The sequence below is a fragment of the Octopus sinensis genome, linkage group LG13 (genome assembly GCF_006345805.1).
Source record: "Octopus sinensis linkage group LG13, ASM634580v1, whole genome shotgun sequence".
Taxonomy (NCBI): Eukaryota; Metazoa; Mollusca; class Cephalopoda; order Octopoda; family Octopodidae; genus Octopus; species Octopus sinensis.
The window spans coordinates 63,818,845-63,838,844 of record NC_043009.1 but is presented as its reverse complement, the minus strand read 5'-3'; the positions used below and the strand labels follow the sequence as shown (position 1 = coordinate 63,838,844).

The 20,000-nt window shown below is 38.5% G+C and overlaps 1 protein-coding gene across 3 annotated transcripts in view; it reads left to right on the top strand.

The window, feature by feature from the left end:
• LOC115218527 (tripartite motif-containing protein 2-like) overlaps positions 1-20,000 on the top strand; it is a 151,925-nt gene that overhangs the window by 98,406 nt on the left and 33,519 nt on the right. The window contains exon 1 of one of the 3 annotated variants that reach the window (XM_036508466.1): positions 10,425-10,463. The exons of the other annotated variants lie outside the window; for them this stretch is intronic. Coding sequence (XP_036364359.1) covers positions 10,440-10,463 — 24 coding nt within the window. The 5' untranslated portion in view covers positions 10,425-10,439. Of the gene's footprint in view, positions 1-10,424; positions 10,464-20,000 lie in introns of those variants that run through there. 3 annotated transcript variants of the gene reach the window in all.

Genomic DNA, 20,000 nt, shown 5'->3' with positions numbered 1-20,000 from the left:
ACTTATCTTCCACTTCAACTGAAACTTAGAGTGATACTTGATGAGGGCTTGGCCTGAGAGGAAAACCTCTGTCCTCAAACATTTCAACTGCATACAATTAGAGAATATTCTTTGCCACAGCTTCCTCATGAGCAAGAATACTTCTTGGTCTTCATGAATGGAATGAGACAGTTGGGCACGGCTGTATGGACGCTGATGGTTTGGCACGGCAGACCGGAGATTCGGCCTGTCTTGGCAACAGTATGCTTTGGCAAACACATGCATGCATGAGTAGAAATATATGGATACAGATAAAGAGATTGAAAGAGACACAGAGAAAGAGAGAGGGAGAGAGAGAGAAAGAGAGACTGAGAGAGAGAGAGAGAGAGAGAGAGAGAGAGAGAGAGAGAGAGAGGAGAGAGAGAGAGAGAGAGAAAGAGAGAATGAGAGAAACATTGAAACAAGGCGGCGAGCTGGCAGAAAAGTTAGCACACTGGGTGAAATGCTTAGCAGTTTTTCATCTGCCGCTACATTCTGAGTTCAAATTCTGCCGAGGTTGACTTTGCCTTTCATCCTTTCAAGGTCAATTAAATAAATACTAGTTACACACTGGGGTCGATGTAATCGATTTAATGCATTTGTCTGTCCTTGCTTGTCCCCTCTGTGTGTAACCCCTTTTGGGCAGTAAAGAAATAAGAAACACTGAAACCTTAAAACAGCAGCTCTCAACAATTTTTTGTCTATGGACCCCTTCAATTCCTGTTTTTTTTTTCCCATAACCATTTGATGTTTAAAAAAACCTTATTGTTTATCTCTAATTAGGTATTATAAAGAATCGTATAAAATAATTGTAAAAATATTTTGTGTCTTCTAGAAGTTTATCATGCATAAATTTTAACATCAAAATCATAAGTGGACCCCAGCTGGAAAACAATTGCCACAAAGCATCTGATGTCAAATATATCAGCATTGGATCAATGGTGCAGAATAAGTGACACCAAAATAGCAGTGTCACAACGTGCCATACCCTTTATGAAGTCCAGGCCTGTCTTACATGTGATAACAACTGCTCGGCTTAAACATGCAAATAAGAAATACAAAGGCACACAAACAAGAGCATGCTGGATGGTTTCCTCACCCTGCGTGCATCTTGGACAGGTTCAATTCCTGGTGGTTCCAACGTGACCATAACCTGTAGAATTTACCCCAAACAGGTAATGACCGTAACGCTGCCAGCTTCCAGAAAAAAAAAGAGAGTCAAAACTGAGAAAATGAACCAAGATTTTAAGATTCTTATTAAGAACAACAACAACAACAACTTCAAAAGCTCAGCTGACTGACCATCCTTCCACCCCCCTTCTCCATCCTTCCACCCCCTTCATTTGGCTATTCATTACTCTTTTTTTTGTTAAAATAGTAAATAAACAGCTGAGAGAAAATTGCTTGTTTACAATTTTACAGCTCAGGAAGACTCATGTTTGATCTACTTGCCAATATCTTCACTCTAATTAGATGTAGTCAAAGTAATTAATACTCCAGAGGCAATTAAAAGCAAGAAAAAGAAAAAAAAAGAAAATTACTATCTACCCCCTACCCCACCCCCCGATTTATCTTGACTGATCTTTTGTCTTCTATTTTTTACTCGTTTCACTCATTGGACTGTGGCCATGCTGGGGCATCACCTTAAAGTCTTTAGTCAAACAAATCAACCTCAGTTCTTGGTTGTTGTTGTTTTTTAATTCAGCAACTTATTCTATAGGTGTCTTTTGCCAAACAGCTAAGTTATAGGGCTGTAAACAAACCAGCATTGGTTGTCAAGTGGTGAGAGGGCACACACACACACAACACACACACACACGCATACACACACCTACTTATTTTACACAGTGGGCTTCCACACAGTTTCTATATACTAAATTCACTCACAATGCATTGGTTAGTCTGAGGTTATAGCAGAAAATATTTGCCCAAGATTCTGCATGCTGGGATTGAACTGAAAACCACGAGGTTCTGAAGTAAGCTTCTTAACTACACAGCCATATCCATGTTTATTTACAATATCCGTTTTATACACCAATAAGAAATATTGACCATCTTTGAAGGGTAGTGTGGAGCTACATGGTTCAGTGGCTAGGGGCGTTACACTCAAGATTGTAAGATTGTGGTTTCAATACCTGGACTGGGTGATGTGTTGTGTTCTTGAGCAAAGCACTTCATTTTATGTGGTCCAGTCCACTCAGCTGCCAAGAATGTGGAATCCCACGACAGACTGGCATCCTATCCAGAGGAGGAATATTTATGCCACAGAAACCAGTAAATTGGTCTTAGGAGCATATGGGTAAGGAAGGGCCTATGGTTCAAGAAGGGCCTATGGTTCAGGAAGGATCTATGGTTCAGGAAGGATCTATGGGTCAGGAAGTATCTATGGGTCAGGAAGGACCTATGGTTCAGGAAGGACCTATGTGTCAAGAAGGGCCTGTGGTTTAGGAAGGACCTATGGGTCAGGAAGGACCTATGGTTCAGGAAGGACCTATGTGTCAGGAAGGGCCTGTGGTTTAGGAAGGACCTATGGGTCAGGAAGGACCTATGGGTAAGGAAGGACCTATGGTTCAGGAAGGGCCTATGGTTCAAGAAGGGCCAGTAGTTCAGGAAGAGCCTATGGTTCAGGAAGAACCTATGGGTAAGGAAGGACCTATGGTTCAAGAAAGACCTAAGGGTCAGGAAGGGCCTTCTTTGTTTTAGAAAAGTAGTGAAAATACCTTCAGGATGTTCTATTGGAGGAATGTAAGTTAGAGCACTTAAATACAAGTCAGGAACGACATAGTAAGTAGATGTGTATGAACCTAAATTTAGTTCAACTGGTACTCCATCAGTTACAATGATGAGGATTCTACTTGATCTGATAAACAGAACAACCTGCTCATGAAATTAACATGCAAAGTGGCTGAGTACTCCACAGACATATGTACACTTAACATAGTTCTCAGGGAGATTCAGCATGACACAGGACATAACAAAACTGACCCTTTTAAATAGTTACTATAGTAATACTTCACTTTACGGGGGACCTGTTTTATGAGACCTCGGGTTTATGAGTTTTATTTTATAATGAATATAAAAGATTGAACAGCCATTTCGTGCATGTGGCAACGTCTCAACATGTGGCAACACTGGTTCTGATGTGTCTATGCAGTGATGGAGTAAAATGACCGCATGAAATTTCATTGATACCATGGGACATTATTGCTCTGTTTTATAAGTTTTCACTTTACAAACAGTCTCCAGGAACAAATTAACTCATATATCTTTTCTACTCTAGGCACAAGGCCCAAAATTTTGGGGGAGGGGGCCAGTTGATTAGATGACCTCAGTATGCAACTGGCACTTAATGCATCAACCCCAAAAGGATGAAAGGCAAAGTCGACCTCGGTGGAATTTGAACTCAGAATGTAAAGACAGACGGAATACCTATTTCTTTACTACCCATAAGGGGCTAAACACAGAGGGGACAAACAAGCACAGTCACACGGATTAAGTCGATTACATTGACCCCAGTGCGTAACTGGTATTTACTTAATCAACCCCGAAAGGATGAATGGCAAAGTCGACCTCGGTGGAATTTGAACTCAGAATGTAGCAGCAGATGAAATACCGCTAAGCATTTTGCCTGGCGTGCTAACGTTTCTGCCAGCTTGCTGCCTTAATTAATTCATATATCGAAGCATTACTGTACTCACTTTTAAATAGTTACAACTCACTTTTGACAGCTGAGTGGACTGGAGCAACATGACATAAAGAGTCTTGCTCAAGGACACAGCATACTGCTAGGTACTGAACTCATGACGTTTTGATTATGAGCCAAATACCCTTACCATTATGCCAAGCACCTACACTCAGTTCTTCTAAACAAGATATGTAGTGAGTGAGAATGAGATACAAAGTGTCCACTTCATTCATCTGTCCAGGCTTGGTTGATTTATACAACAACCTACGCTGACATCAACAACTGCTATATATAGTTGTGTGTGGTGAAATGAATTACTCTCTTCAGTTTAACAATGTCTGAAAATTAGATAATTGGTCACTGACGCATCTTGACGTCCCATGAGGTAACTTATAAACATTCTAGCATTTTCTTCAAGTCTATTTTCTTGAAGACAGTTCTTCCTGATCATAACCTCGTGAGTTGATTTAAGAGGCAGAAACTGAAATGAGGCCTGTTGTATACATACATACATATACATACATACATATACATACATACATACATAATACATACATACATAAATACATACATACATACATACATATATCATTAGTAGTTATTACTCAAAAGAGAAGCACATTCTAGGTCAGTGGTTTTCAACCAGGGTTCCGTGGAACCTTAGGGTTCCGCCAGTACAGTCCAGGGGTTCCGCAAGAAGTTACAAAACTGCTAAAATCGACAGTAATTTTAAATTTTCCTGTGCAGATATGTGAGCATAAGACTATTAAATTATTGCACAGGGGTTCCCCGAGCCAGTGGAATGTTTCCTTGGGGTTCCGCAGTAGAATGTTTAGATAAAGATAGTCATGACCTCTACTAAGAACATCCCTAACCTGGGTAACCCCATAGACTGGCCATAACTATTTTTATCTATCCATCCATCCATCCATCCATCCATCTATCTATCTATCTATCTATCTATCTACCTATCTATCTATATATGTATAGATATATACTTTACTTAAATTTCAATTTATTTTTGTATATAAGTATTTCCTCTTACATAATGTTTATTTTCCTAAAAAGATCTTTTATCCTCCTATACTTGTCTGATAGAATATTTACTTCTCTTAAGGAATGCTGTATGTCTGAAATTCTAAAATTCTTTCCTATCCAATAGTTTATTATTATTGATTTTTTTTACCATAAAGGCTTGAAACGAATTTTCTTAAGGGTTGTAAAGATACATTATGTATTCTGATATTTTCTCTTTCCATCTTATTCTAGACTTTCTATTTATTTATTTACATTAAATTTTATTCCATTATTATCATTATAAACCAAAGCAATAAGTTATTATTATTATATTTAGAAATTATTTATCCCTTTCTGATAACTTCAGTTAATATATAATTGCCATGGTTTGCTTCTACTTGATGTAAATTTTCTAACTTTAAATTTTTTGTATTGCAGTATTATAGATAAATATGATATTAAATGGCATCATTATATATATATATATATATATATATATATATATGCGTTTTTCTTATTAATACGCTATGATATTATATTAATCTCTTCTTTTCTTACTTTAAGACATAAAAATATACACTAAATTCCCACCCCCTATGTTGGATTGATGTCTTTTAGAACCGGCTCTTTAGGTATATTTGCTATCAGTTAATGGTTTGTAGTCATTATCTCAACATATATTTCTAATCAGTACATCGTTACTACTTCTGAAGCGATTCGTATTATAATGATTTTATTTTTACAAATTAATTATCTAAAGATTACTGAATTGAAACAGCTGTCAGAGATGTTGTCATATTTTATAATTAATAAATAATATTTAATTAATTACCTCTCTATTTTCTCCTTATTCTTTTAATATATAAATATATGATCCACGGTTTATATAGTTACCTTATAGTTGAATTTTCTGTGGATTGGTAACTAACCAGTATTTTCATTGGATTTTGTTATCCCTTAATGAGTTTTATAACCTTTATTTGAATATATATATATATATATATATATATATATATATATATATATATTATGGAGATGTACTTGCATAGCGAGTAACCTGATCTGAAATCGTGTGCTGAAACAAAAACAACTGCAGCGTGGAAGTTGTTTATAAGCCATTTAAAAACACACAAAATTCCGTGCTGCATGGAATTTTGTCAGTGATCAGGTCACAGTCTCAAAGCGACGAAAATATTTTGGCAAATTGAATTTAAATGTCGAAGTGAATCTAACAGTGTTTATGTCTGTGTGTATGTGCATTGGTGTATTGTGTGTGTGTGTGTGCGTGAGAGAGAGAGTGTGTGTGAATGAGTGTGGTATATGTCTGTATGTTTGTTTTCCACCTGTAGTCACTTGTATGAAAGTCTTGCCATTTGAGAAGTATTTCTGTCAACGAGACATCTGTTCAGGTTTCATACTTTTGAAGCCAAGTGAAAGAAGAGATAAGAGTTAGTGTCAGGAAGGGCACCCCGCCCACTTGTAAAACGATGCCTCAACAACATGTTTGCTTTACTCATGAAGGCATAGAAAGATGGAAACAAATTTATGCACATCATCATCATTTAATATCTTATTTTCCATGCTGACATGGGTTGGATATATATATATATATTCTTTTATTTTTTTCTATTCTTTTATTTGTTTCAGTCATGCTGGGGCACCGCCTTTAGTCGAGCAAATCGACCCCAGGACTTATACTTTGTAAGCCTAGTACTTATTCTATCGGTCTCTCTTGCTGAACCGCTAAGTGACGGAGACATAAACACACCAGCATCAGTTGTCAAGCGATGTTGGGGAGACAAACACAGACACACAAACATATACATACATACATAAATATACGACAGGTTTCTTTCAGTTTCCATCAGCCAAATTCACTCTCAAGGTTTTTGTCAGCCTGAGGCTATATTAGAAGACACTTGCCCAAGGTGCCAGGCAGTGGGACTGAACCCGGAACCATGTGGTTGGTAAGCAAGCTACTTACCACACAGGCACTCCTGCACCTATATATATATATACATATATATATATATATATATATTATATATATATATATATATATATATATATATATCTATATATATATATATGCGTTTTTCTTATTAATACGCTATGATATTATATTAATCTCTTCTTTTCTTACTTTAAGACATAAAAATATACACTAAATTCCCACCCCCTATGTTGGATTGATGTCTTTTAGAACCGGCTCTTTAGGTATATTTGCTATCAGTTAATGGTTTGTAGTCATTATCTCAACATATATTTCTAATCAGTACATCGTTACTACTTCTGAAGCGATTCGTATTATAATGATTTTATTTTTACAAATTAATTATCTAAAGATTACTGAATTGAAACAGCTGTCAGAGATGTTGTCATATTTTATAATTAATAAATAATATTTAATTAATTACCTCTCTATTTTCTCCTTATTCTTTTAATATATAAATATATGATCCACGGTTTATATAGTTACCTTATAGTTGAATTTTCTGTGGATTGGTAACTAACCAGTATTTTCATTGGATTTTGTTATCCCTTAATGAGTTTTATAACCTTTATTTGAATATATATATATATATATATAATATATATATATATATATATATTATGGAGATGTACTTGCATAGCGAGTAACCTGATCTGAAATCGTGTGCTGAAACAAAAACAACTGCAGCGTGGAAGTTGTTTATAAGCCATTTAAAAACACACAAAATTCCGTGCTGCATGGAATTTTGTCAGTGATCAGGTCACAGTCTCAAAGCGACGAAAATATTTTGGCAAATTGAATTTAAATGTCGAAGTGAATCTAACAGTGTTTATGTCTGTGTGTATGTGCATTGGTGTATTGTGTGTGTGTGTGCGTGAGAGAGAGAGTGTGTGTGAATGAGTGTGGTATATGTCTGTATGTTTGTTTTCCACCTGTAGTCACTTGTATGAAAGTCTTGCCATTTGAGAAGTATTTCTGTCAACGAGACATCTGTTCAGGTTTCATACTTTTGAAGCCAAGTGAAAGAAGAGATAAGAGTTAGTGTCAGGAAGGGCACCCCGCCCACTTGTAAAACGATGCCTCAACAACATGTTTGCTTTACTCATGAAGGCATAGAAAGATGGAAACAAATTTATGCACATCATCATCATTTAATATCTTATTTTCCATGCTGACATGGGTTGGATATATATATATATATTCTTTTATTTTTTTCTATTCTTTTATTTGTTTCAGTCATGCTGGGGCACCGCCTTTAGTCGAGCAAATCGACCCCAGGACTTATACTTTGTAAGCCTAGTACTTATTCTATCGGTCTCTCTTGCTGAACCGCTAAGTGACGGAGACATAAACACACCAGCATCAGTTGTCAAGCGATGTTGGGGAGACAAACACAGACACACAAACATATACATACATACATAAATATACGACAGGTTTCTTTCAGTTTCCATCAGCCAAATTCACTCTCAAGGTTTTTGTCAGCCTGAGGCTATATTAGAAGACACTTGCCCAAGGTGCCAGGCAGTGGGACTGAACCCGGAACCATGTGGTTGGTAAGCAAGCTACTTACCACACAGGCACTCCTGCACCTATATATATATATACATATATATATATATATATATATATATATATCCATACACCTGCATTTACAGACATTGTCTTCCTCTCTTTTTTTTTCTGTCTTTCTCTTTTCACTCTCTCTCACACACACACAGAAGAGCATAGCTGGCCAAGCTGATTGGCACTGAATGCCCGGCCAGATAGCCAGTGACTAGCCGAGAAATCGATGGCTTGTATCCTAACAATCATGCCAAATTGTGTGATTACCAAAGTACATAGTTCTAAAAGCCATAACTTGGTACCACAAGTGCCAGAATACACCACCACCAGCACCACTCTGAGTTTACTGATTTGTTCTCTCACAGTGATGTGGTCAGTTCCTTTCATGGGAAAAGCAGTATGCAACAGACTAGCTTCCTATCCCAGTGGATACTTTCTTCTCACCTGCATAACATTCTAAATCAGTGGCTATTAAACAGGGTCCACTTGACCCTTGGGGGTCCATGTAAGATTTTGATAAAATATTTGTGAAATAAATTATTTATATTTCTACAACACACAAAATATTTTAGCAATTTTTTAAATACAATTTCTCATAATATTTAATTAAAAAATATGATAGGATTTTTTAAGCATCAAATGGCTATGAGGGTCCACTTTAAAGAAATACAAATCAAAGGGGTCTATAGACAAAAAAATGATTGAGAAATACTGTTCTAGACAATAGAGGTACATCAGGCATGTGGTGACCTTTATGTAGTAAAACATACAAAAAATAAGTGAAACACAGGTGTGCGACTGAGTTGTAGGCAGATTTATTTCTGCCTTTATAGCATGTAAAGAAAACATTGTTGTAGGAATGCACGCAGCATGTGTACTACAATAGTACTATGTGTAGCTTAAATACTGAGATTGACAGGCAGAGGTGAATTATGCCTACATAATCTACAAACAAAAAGTAAAATATTTTGCATCTTATGTACAGTAATCAGAGTAACCTTCATAATTTTATTGAATTAGGATGCTATTGATCTATTTTTTTAAGGTAGGCACTGTCTACCTTGCCTACCAAGGCAGCACATCCCTGAAGTATTTACTTCTATTCTAGAACAGTGGTTCTCAACAGTGATTCCCAACCCTTTTATTTAAATGAGTTTTCCCATGGACCCCTTTTGATGTGTTTATCCTTATGTATGTATATATATACATATCTCACATCTATTTTCATTCCTCCACCTCACTCTCTATTTCATATCTTATCTAAATTAACTATTTCTTAACCATCCTCTCACACCGTCTCCGATGAAGGGATATAATAAATATCCTGGAAACAGCTGTAAGACCTTCTATCTATAAATGTTCTAAAATCTACTCAGCCTTGGTTTTTTTATCTCATTACAAAAAAATTTTTTTTATTTACACACGCTGATGTATGACCAACATTGAACCCCTTATTCGCATAATCACTAAATCTGGAACTTAACTATGGTCTGTCTATAGCACTTATTCAGCATTACCTGACACCTTTGGGTCTCAATGACACCATCACCTGTCATAACCTATATATGTGTGTGTATGTGTGAAATTTTGAATTTAGTTCACGAACTCCCAGTAATACCTTTGCGGACCACCAGGGGTCTGCAGACCCCAGGTTGGGAACCACTGGTCTAGAAGTAAACCCTAGAGTTCACAGAATGAATTCACTTTACACACAGATAAACAGACACACATATACTTTCACACAACTACACAAACATGCATGCACGCACGCACACACACACACACACACACATACACACATACACATTGACACAACCTCAATTGACATCACAAGTTTATTTCAGCTGTAGACAAAGTCAGTTGGTCCCTATGCTAGACATTTAGACATTCAGCAAGTTTTGCAGCTCTGCATACACTGTAAAAAGAGTCTGGAACCAAAGTCCATTTGCTTTAAATGCCTACAGTTTTTGAATTGTTTGATCCTGAGTTCATGTCATACCGTGTCTGTTTTTGTTGTTGTTCTTAATTAGTTATTCCAGGTCAGCCCTGATCAAGCAGACCTATGACCACAAGGTATTTTGCCAGTGACCGTCCATCCCATCTTTTATTTTTCAGGCATAGTGTATCTAGAACTACATTGTCCAATAGGCCCTTTATAAGATGCTAGTATGTGATTTGATGGAGGTTTGGTTGCTATTTCTAGCATGTCACGTTATGTTGTTTTTTTGTGCGTCATGTGGCAGGTTGTATCATGTTTTGTGTTCTGTAATTGTCTTGTTCATGTTGGTGTTATTGTTGTTGCGTTTTATTGAATTATATTGTGCCATGAAAAAGTGCCTGGGTGTCACCACAGAAAAGCACTCGTGTGGGGGCCCCACATAAAGGTGCCCGTTCGGTGCCATGTAAAAGCATCCAGCACACTCTGTTAAGTGGTTCGCATTATGAAGGGCATCCAACCATAGAAACCATGCCAAAGCAGACTGGGGTCTGGGGCAGCTCCCAAACTTGTCATCTCTGGTCAACCCATCCAACCCATGGACAATGGACGTTAAATGATGATAATGGTGATGATGATGATGATGTCGTATGTGTCTTGAGTATGACTTTAAACGACATCTAGTAGTGAGGTCCTGGTCCAGTGGACATTAAATGATGATGATGATGGTAATGAGGCTTAAAAAGAATAAAAATGACATTTGTGATCCACGGCCAGTTGTTTGCAATCAAACATGTCCTGGGTATGAATTTAAACTGCCTCTGGTATTTGGATCCTAGTTTGAGAAGTTCCTGGGTTTTGAGGAGCATGGAACCATCTCTTAGCCCCTATTGTTCCCAGATCTACTCTGACCCCAGAGTAGTAGCACCTGTCAGGGTCCCATCTATGAGTTAATTAGAATATTAGGGTAGGGTTTACCTATGTCTGCACATGAAGACCAGATCTGGCAGTCTCTGCAGAAGAAACCGTTATGGTTCGTTGGAGAGGAAGACAGTTGCAATGACACATTATAGAATTCAGGGAACAAGATCAGGTAAATAAGACATTTGGTCATCCACTGCATCTGTCTCCATCCCCAGTCATCTTAACCTGGTCTTTCCACTGGACTGAAGATGGTCATGGATGAAAGAGTGACGATAACAGTGTATAACTCTTCTTCACTTTAAACAAAGTCACTGTGTGAGTCATCAGTCATCCTTAAAAATGACTCAACACTCCTTGTTCCGATGGAGGAACATGGCTATCAGACAGCTCGTCTCTTTCTATAAACGTTTCCACACCAGAAGCTTTATGTTTCACAGAAGTTTTACACAATATAATTTTTTTAATTAACACCTTAATTATCATCTCCTTTTGTTTTGAACTGGTCTCGCCACTCGAATGAAGAAGACAAAAGAGTGAGACTGAAGCAACTCTTCTTCCCTTTAATCAAAGTCACTGCAGACAAATCATCAGATGGACTTCATTGCTCTGATGTATCGTCTCAGGTGTTGTGATGACTTATATTGCTTTGTGTCATGTTATGCCATTCTGTGTTTTATTGTTACTTGTCATGTCCTGTTGTGTTGGGTCATGTCATGTCCATATTGTGTTGAGCGTTGTTGTGTTGTGTTGGTTTGTGTCATGTCAAACTGCTCTGTGTTGCGATGTATTATTAATGTGTTGTCTAAGCCATGTATTGTGCCATTCCATGTCACTTTGTGTCATGATGTCATGTGTTGTGTTTGTGTTTGTGTTGTGTTGTGTTGTGTCCTGTTGGTGTCATGTCACATTCTGTTCATCAAGATTCTTCACTCTACTTTTCTAGTTTAAAACAAATTTCAACAATTTATTATTTGGATACATCAAGGCAGTGAGTTGGCAGAATCATTAGGATGCTAAGCAAAATGCTTAGCGGCATTTCATCTGTCCCAAAGTTCTGGGTTCAAATTCCACTGAAGTTGACTTCACCTTTCATTCTTTCAGGGTCAATAAAATAAGTACCTGTCAAATACTGGGGATCGATGTAATCATCTTAGCCCCTCCCCTGAGATTGCCGGCCTTGTACCAAAATTTGAAACCATTTGAACTGTACTTGTTGGTCATTTGAACTGTACTCGTTTCTAAGGCGGAGAGCTGGCAGAATCATTAGCATGCTGGACGAAATACTTAACGGTATTTCACCCGTCACTATGTTCTGAGTTCAAAATTCCACCGTAGTCGACTTTACCTTTCATCCTTTCGCGGTTGATAGATTAAGTACCAGTTGTGCCTAGAATAGAAAGAATTATTTTGTCCTTTTTACATCCATCATCCTCTTTTGGCCACCCTGACTTTTCCTCAGTGTACCTCATGGATCTCTCTGTACCCCTAGAGGGGCAGTGTGAGGGCGCGTGGCTTAGTGGTTAGGGCATTCGGCTCATGATCGCAAGGTTGTGAGTTCGATTCCCGGCGACGCGTTGTGTCCTTGAGCAAGACACTTTATTTCACGTTGCTCCAGTCCACTCAGCTGGCAAAAATGAGTTGTACTTGTACTTCAAAGGGTCAGCTTTGTCACTCTCTGTGTCACGCTGATTATCCCCGAGAACTACGTTAAGGGTACACGTGTCTGTGGAATGCTCAGCCACTTGCACGTTAATTTCACGAGCAAGCTGTTCCGTTGATCGTATCAGCTGGGACCCTCGTCGTCGTAACCGGCGGAGTCTTTTTTTTTTAGAGGGGCAGTACTGTCCACTTTGGGGGGGGGGGGAACTGATCTACTCCATCACAGTACAGCCACTCCTCCCATTTCTTTTGCTGCTACTACCAAAGTCTCTGCTCTTCTGAACTAATTTCACTTGCTTTCACTAACTTTATCTAATCCCACCAAACGCCTTGTCTCTCCTCCTCTCGTCTTCCCGTTTTTCCTGTCAATCTTACTAATCCCTAAACATTTCTAAACATTTTACTCAATCATCCTTCCCGTCAGAATCCCATCCCACTGGAACTCCCTTCCTGCCATATTTTCCCTGCAGGTATCAAATTATTCAAGTTTAAAATGGATATCAGCTTCCACAACCTCACAAGTCAGAGACGAGCAGCTAACACACACACACACACACACACACACACACACACACACACACACACACACACAGCATTCTATTCTTTTGTCCTTTTATATGTTTCAGCCCCCAAGGCTGTGGCCATGCTGGAGCACCACTAGTATACATACTACGTGCAAACATTCACTCTTGCTTTTTATATTTGCTCTTTCCCTCTCCCTACTCTCTCATCCCCACTCTCTCTCTCTCTCTCTCTCTATATATATATATATATATATATATATATACATATATTTATACAAATATATACACATACACATATGTATATATGTATACATATATGTAAATATACATATATACATATATATACATACACACATATACACACATACATATACATACATACACGCATACACACATGCATACACATATATATATATATGTATGTATGTATGTATGTATGTAAGCATGCATTGAAGCACTATGAGGGTTAAATTTGTGCATTCGTGTGGAACATCAAGCAACAAGGGTGCAGGAAATTCGTTCCTGTGTACCTGGGGTTTAATAATTCTTTCCAAGAAAGAGTTAGAATTCTTGCTGGGTTCTCAAAAGACAGGGCAAAATATTTCCATGAACATATAGAAATACAACCAGGGAATTTTAAGCAATATTAAATATTAAAAAAAAATTATGCAGGAAAAACTGATATATATTTGGTTAATTTTTTTTTTTATAGTATGTGTTCTGTGTCTGTTAAAGTATTTATCATCACCACCACCACCACCACCACCACCACCACAACCACCACCACCACCATCATCATCATCATCATCATCATCATCATCATAATCATTATCATCATCATCATTATCATCATCATCATCATCATCACCACCACCAACACCACCACCACCACCCACCACCACCACCACCACCACACCACCACAACCATCATCATCATCATCATCATCATCACCACCACCACCACCACCACCACCACCACCACCACAACCATCATCATCATCATCATCAACATCACCACCACCACCACCACCACCATCACCATCACCATCACTTTCATCATCATCATCACCATCATCATCATTATTCAACATCTGTTTTCCACACGGGTATGGGTCAGACGGTTTGACAGGAACTGGCAAGCCAGTGGGCTGCACCAGGCTCCGGTCATCTGTTTTGCTATATTTCTAAAGCTGGATACTCTTCCTAACACCAACCACTTTACAAAGGGGCACTTTTGTGTGGCCCCATCACGGGTGCTTTTTATGTATTTGTGGAATATTTATCCAGTGTTTATAGGCATAGGAGTGGCTGTGTGGTAAGTAGCTTGTTTACAAACCTTATGGTTCCGGGTTCAGTCCTACTGCATGGCACCTTGGGCAATATCTTCTACTATAGCCTCGGGCTGACCAAAGCCTTGTGAGTGGATTTGGTCGATGGAAACTGAAAGAAGCCCATCGTATATATGTATATATATATATGAGTATATATATATGTGTGTGTGTGTGTGTGTATGTTTGTGTGTCTGTGTTTGTCCCCTCCAGCATTGCTTGACAACTGATGCTGGTGTATTTATGCCCCCGAAACTTAGTGGTTTGGTAAGAGAGATCGATAGAGTAAGTACTAGGCTTACAATGAATAAGTCCTGGGGTCGATTTGCTCGACTAAAGGCGGTGCTCCAGCATGGTCACAGTCAAATGATTGAAACAAGTAAAACAGTAAAAGAGTAATAGAGTGTTAATATATTAGGAAACCAGGAAGAATAGTTCATCATTAATCTTCAAATATAGTTTGTAAGTTCCAAAAATGTAGACTCGAGATAAATATTCTAATGTGAGCATTATGTTTCTGGTATCTTCTTAATACATATTTCTGTTTCTGGAATATTTTACCAATATTACATTGTGGTTGGTATGCAAAAGCAGTGTTGTTTAAAAGCACACACTTACATAAAATAAAATATGCCTTTAACCCTTTATTTACTGATCCGGCCAAAACCACCTCTAGCTCTGTAGTACGAATGTCTTGTTTTCATAAGTTCCGAATTAAAATCTTCCACCAAACCTTAGTCACAGTTTACGGCCCTAACACTAGCTTAATGATAACTAAATTATTTAACAAAATTCTTTGTTATATTTAAAATTAATTGAAAGAAACACAGAGCATCTCAACAGAAATATGGTAATGAAAGGGTTAAAATTGCTTGCCATGATAAGAATAATAACCAAATTTCAAATAAGGAAGAATACATCGTATAATGTAGTGCTACATGTTATAATTGCATGCACACAACACACACACACGTGCACACACACACACACACATCAATCAAAGTATACAAATTTATAGATCCGTTTCAGCCGATCTTTTCAATTAGTTTTGCACTCAATATTAGATAACCAGATATTAGGTAACAGCTCAGTTATATAACTCCCAGTATGACCCGATCAGTAACATCAGCTGAATATACCCACTTCATGGACAAATAAACGAGTGTTTATTATTTTCATTATTTTTCTATTTATTTTTTTGGTGTGGAAGGGATGGGAGGAGAAGAAGTTGAGGTAGAGGTGGGAATCTGTGGGTTTGAAGAAGGCGAAGGTGGTAAGAGAGTGGGAGGGGTGGTCAATGGTAAGAGAGATGTCGAGGAAGTTAACAGACGGGTGTGAGATAGTAGAAGTGAATTGGAGAGAAGGGTGGAAGTTAGAGAGGAAAGAGATGAAGTAACAGAGTTGTTCATGGGAAAGGGAGGTGGCACCTATATAGTCATCTATGTAGCCACCGTATAGCTCTGGGGTCGGCCTGGAGAATTGGGAGAATGCTTGGGCCTCAATGTAGCTAGCAAAGAAGTTAGCGAAATTAGGGCCCATTCTCGTTCCCATAGTGACCCCAGAAACTGTTGGTAGGTTTCCCTGGCGAACGTAAAGCAGTTGAGGGTGAGGATGAGCTCTGCCAGGTGGAGAAGGGTGGGGGTGCTGGGTCTGGGGTCAAGGCGACGGTCGAGGAAGTATTGGAGGGCTAAGAGACCATCGTTGTGGGGAATCACCATGTATAGGGATTTCATGTCCAAGGTGAAGAGGAGGTGTGAGGGGCTTGGAGGGAAGGAAAAGGAATTAATATACATATATACATACATATATTTATATACATACATATATATATATATATATATATATACATACACACACACACACATTTATGCATAAATGTATATATTACATTTTAGATTAGATGAAAGGTCATGTAGGTTCAATTTCACATCTCAGTTGATGCTCCATCTCATTTATATCACTAACACTTCTCATCATCATCATCATCATCATCATCATCGTTTAACGTCCGTTTTCCTTGCTAGCATGGGTTGGACGGTTTGACCAGGGTCTGGGAAGCCAGGAGGCTGCACCAGGCTCCAGTCTGATCTGGCAGTGTTTCTACAGCTGGATGCCCTTCCTAAAGCCAACCACTCCGTGAGTGTAGTGGGTGCTTTTTACGTGCCACCGGCACAGGTGCCAGGGGAGTCTGGCAGCGGCCATGATCAGTTGGTGCATTTTACGTGCCACCGGCACGGAAACCAGTCAAGGCAGTGCTGGCATCGGCCACGTTCAGATGGTGCTTTTTGCGTGCCACCGGCACAGAAGCCAGTCAAGGTGGCGCAGGCATCGGCCACGTTCAGATGGTGCTTTTTACATGCCAAGAAAACCATTAGGTCAGAACCCAATCCACCCAACTCACTCCAAACACATTTTAAAAAAAATCTGTGATATCCCTTTGCTTATCAATTAAACAATAATTAGGTTTGCAATAAATATAATTACATATGACTACCACACACACACACATACACACACACACAATTATCTATCTATATACCTATCAATCTATATATTGTATGTATATGTAGGTGCAGGTATAGCTGTGTGGTAAGAAGTTTCCTTTTCAACCACATGATTCTAGGTTCAGTCCTACTGTGTGACACCTTGAGAGTGGATTTGGTAGACAGAAACTGAAAGAAGACCCATCGTATATATATATGTGTGTGTGTGTGTGTGTGTGTGTGTGTGTGTTTTGTGTGTCTATGTTTGTCGCCCAATATCACTTGACAACCGATGCTGGAGTGTTTATGTCCCCATAACTTAGTGGCTCAGCAAAAGAGACCGACCAAATAAGTACCAGGTTTACAAAGAATAAGTCCTGAGGTCGATTTGATTCAACTAAAGGTGGTGCTCCAGCATGGTCGCAATCAAATGACTGAAACAAATGAGTGAATAAAAGAATATGTAAATATGTATAACATATATATTCATAAATATTCATAAACATTCATACGTGTATGTACGTACATATCTCTATACGTATGTATATATGTATGTATGTATGTATGCGTAGAAATATATGCATTATATATGACTATGAATGATATGTATCTGTGCGTGTATTTATGCTTGGATGAATGCATGTGTCATTGTTGGGGGTGTATGTAACAGAGAGTGTCAATTAAAGCCTAGAGAAGAATACAGTCAAAGTGGAGGAACAGCTTGTAGCCAGACTGCGTAGACTTTCAATGACTACTAATTAATTATAGAACTAATTAGCTAATTTACTTTCAGCTCATTTTGACAAAACTCTTTATACAACTATACAGCTTGTCCTACAGAACAATCTAGTTCAGCCAATTGAAGAAGATAGATAGTTGGCTAATCTACGAACCTGAGGGTAGCAGGTTCAGGTCCAGCCTTGAAATTAAAACTTTTATGGTTAACTGGAGACGAAATGATTTGTTGTAATTAATAAAAGATTGCTAAATGCAGGCATCATCACATACCCATTCTCAGTCTATTTTCTCCCTCTCTCTCTCTCTCTCTCCCCTTCTTGCTTTCTCTTTCTTTCTCTGTCTCTCTCACTCTCCTTCTCTTGCTCTCCCCATATGCACAGATGTATGTATGTATGTATGTATGTATGTATGTATGTATCTATCTATCTATCAATCTACACACACACACACACACTGATAGAAGCCCATCATATATATATATATATATGTATGTATATATTTGTGTGTTTGTGTTTGCTTGATAACTGATGTTGGTGTGCTTACGTCCCCATAACTTAGCGGTTCAGCAAAAGAGACCAATAGAATAAGTACTAGGCTTACAAAGAATAAGTCCTGGGGTTCATTTGTTCAACTTTTAAAGGCGGTGCTCCAGCATGGCCGCAGTCAAATGACTGAAACATGTAAAAAACAAAGAATAAGGCCAACAATTTGAGGGGAGTGGGTAAGTTAATAACATCAACTCCAGTATTCAACTGGTACTTATTTTATCAACCCCTGAAAGGATGAAAGGTATAGGTGACGTTGGTGTAATTTGAAGGCAGCGAGCTGGCAGAAACGTTAGCACGCTGGGCGAAATGCTTAGCGGTATTTCATCTGCCGTTACATTCTGAGTTCAAATTCCGCCGAGGTCGACTTTGCCTTTCACACTTTCGGGGTCGATAAATTAAGTACCAGTTACGCACTGGGGTCGATGTAATCGACTTAATACCTTTGTCTGTCCTTGTTTGTCCCCTCTGTGTTTAGCCCCTTGTGGGTAATAAAGAAATAGGTGTAATTTGAACTCAGGATATAAGGGATGGATGAAATGCCTTTGTTTTGCCTCGTGTGTTAATGATTCTGCCAGCTCGTCACTCATTGAGTTTTAATATTACTCATCTCTGTTCATTGATCTGTACTGCCTGTGCTGTTCTCACACGAATCAACTAGAAATATCCTACCAGCCACCATACAAAGACAACCCTAACGTTTGCAATATTCATTAACAAAGAATAAACACAGGGTAAAATAAAACTGACGTAAAACTGACGGGAAAATCATGGAGAGATGTGGAACTGGCCAATTGTTTCATCTATAATACATACAAGGCAGAAATATAGATTGCCAAAATTCTCTTGTTAACAACAATCTCATTCACAGTGACTATTGTATATATTTATGTAAAAAAAAACAAAATCCTAACCACTTGATATTGATTTGTTTATTGCTGTGGCCATGGGAAGCTGGGTGGAAAAAAGCTACAGAGATGAATACGAAAATATTGTATAGAATTGCTTTAATAAGTTGGCTGACATTGTGCTTTCTGCATTGGATTACGCTGTGTGGAGATGGGGGCGCAGAGAAATTAGTGGTCATTGCATCAATAATATGGCAAATGAAACCTGGTTTGTTTGAGAGAGGATGAGGAAGTTGATGGGAGTAATCAATTTGATTGTGGAATTCTGGGTCACTCAGTCAACCGGTACAAGGTGGCGTTAAGGGTGTTGTTTGTGGCACAAAGTGTTTTTTGAGAGTGGTGTTGTGTTTGTTTGCTGGCCACTGGTATATTACGGGAGGCAGCGAGCTGGCAGAAATGTTAGCACGCTGGATGAAATGCTTAGCGGTATTTCGTCTGCGTTCTGAGTCCAAATTCCGCCGAGGTCGACTTTGCCTTTCATCCTTTCAGGGTCGATAAATTAAGTACCAGTTACGCACTGGGGTCGATGTAATCGACTTAATCCGTTTGTCTGTCCTTGTTTGTCCTCTCTGTGTTTAGCCCCTTGTGGGTAGTAAAGAAATAGGTATTTCGTCTGCCACTATGTTCTGAGTTCAAATTCCGCCAAGGTCGACTTTGCCTTTCATCCTTTCGGGGT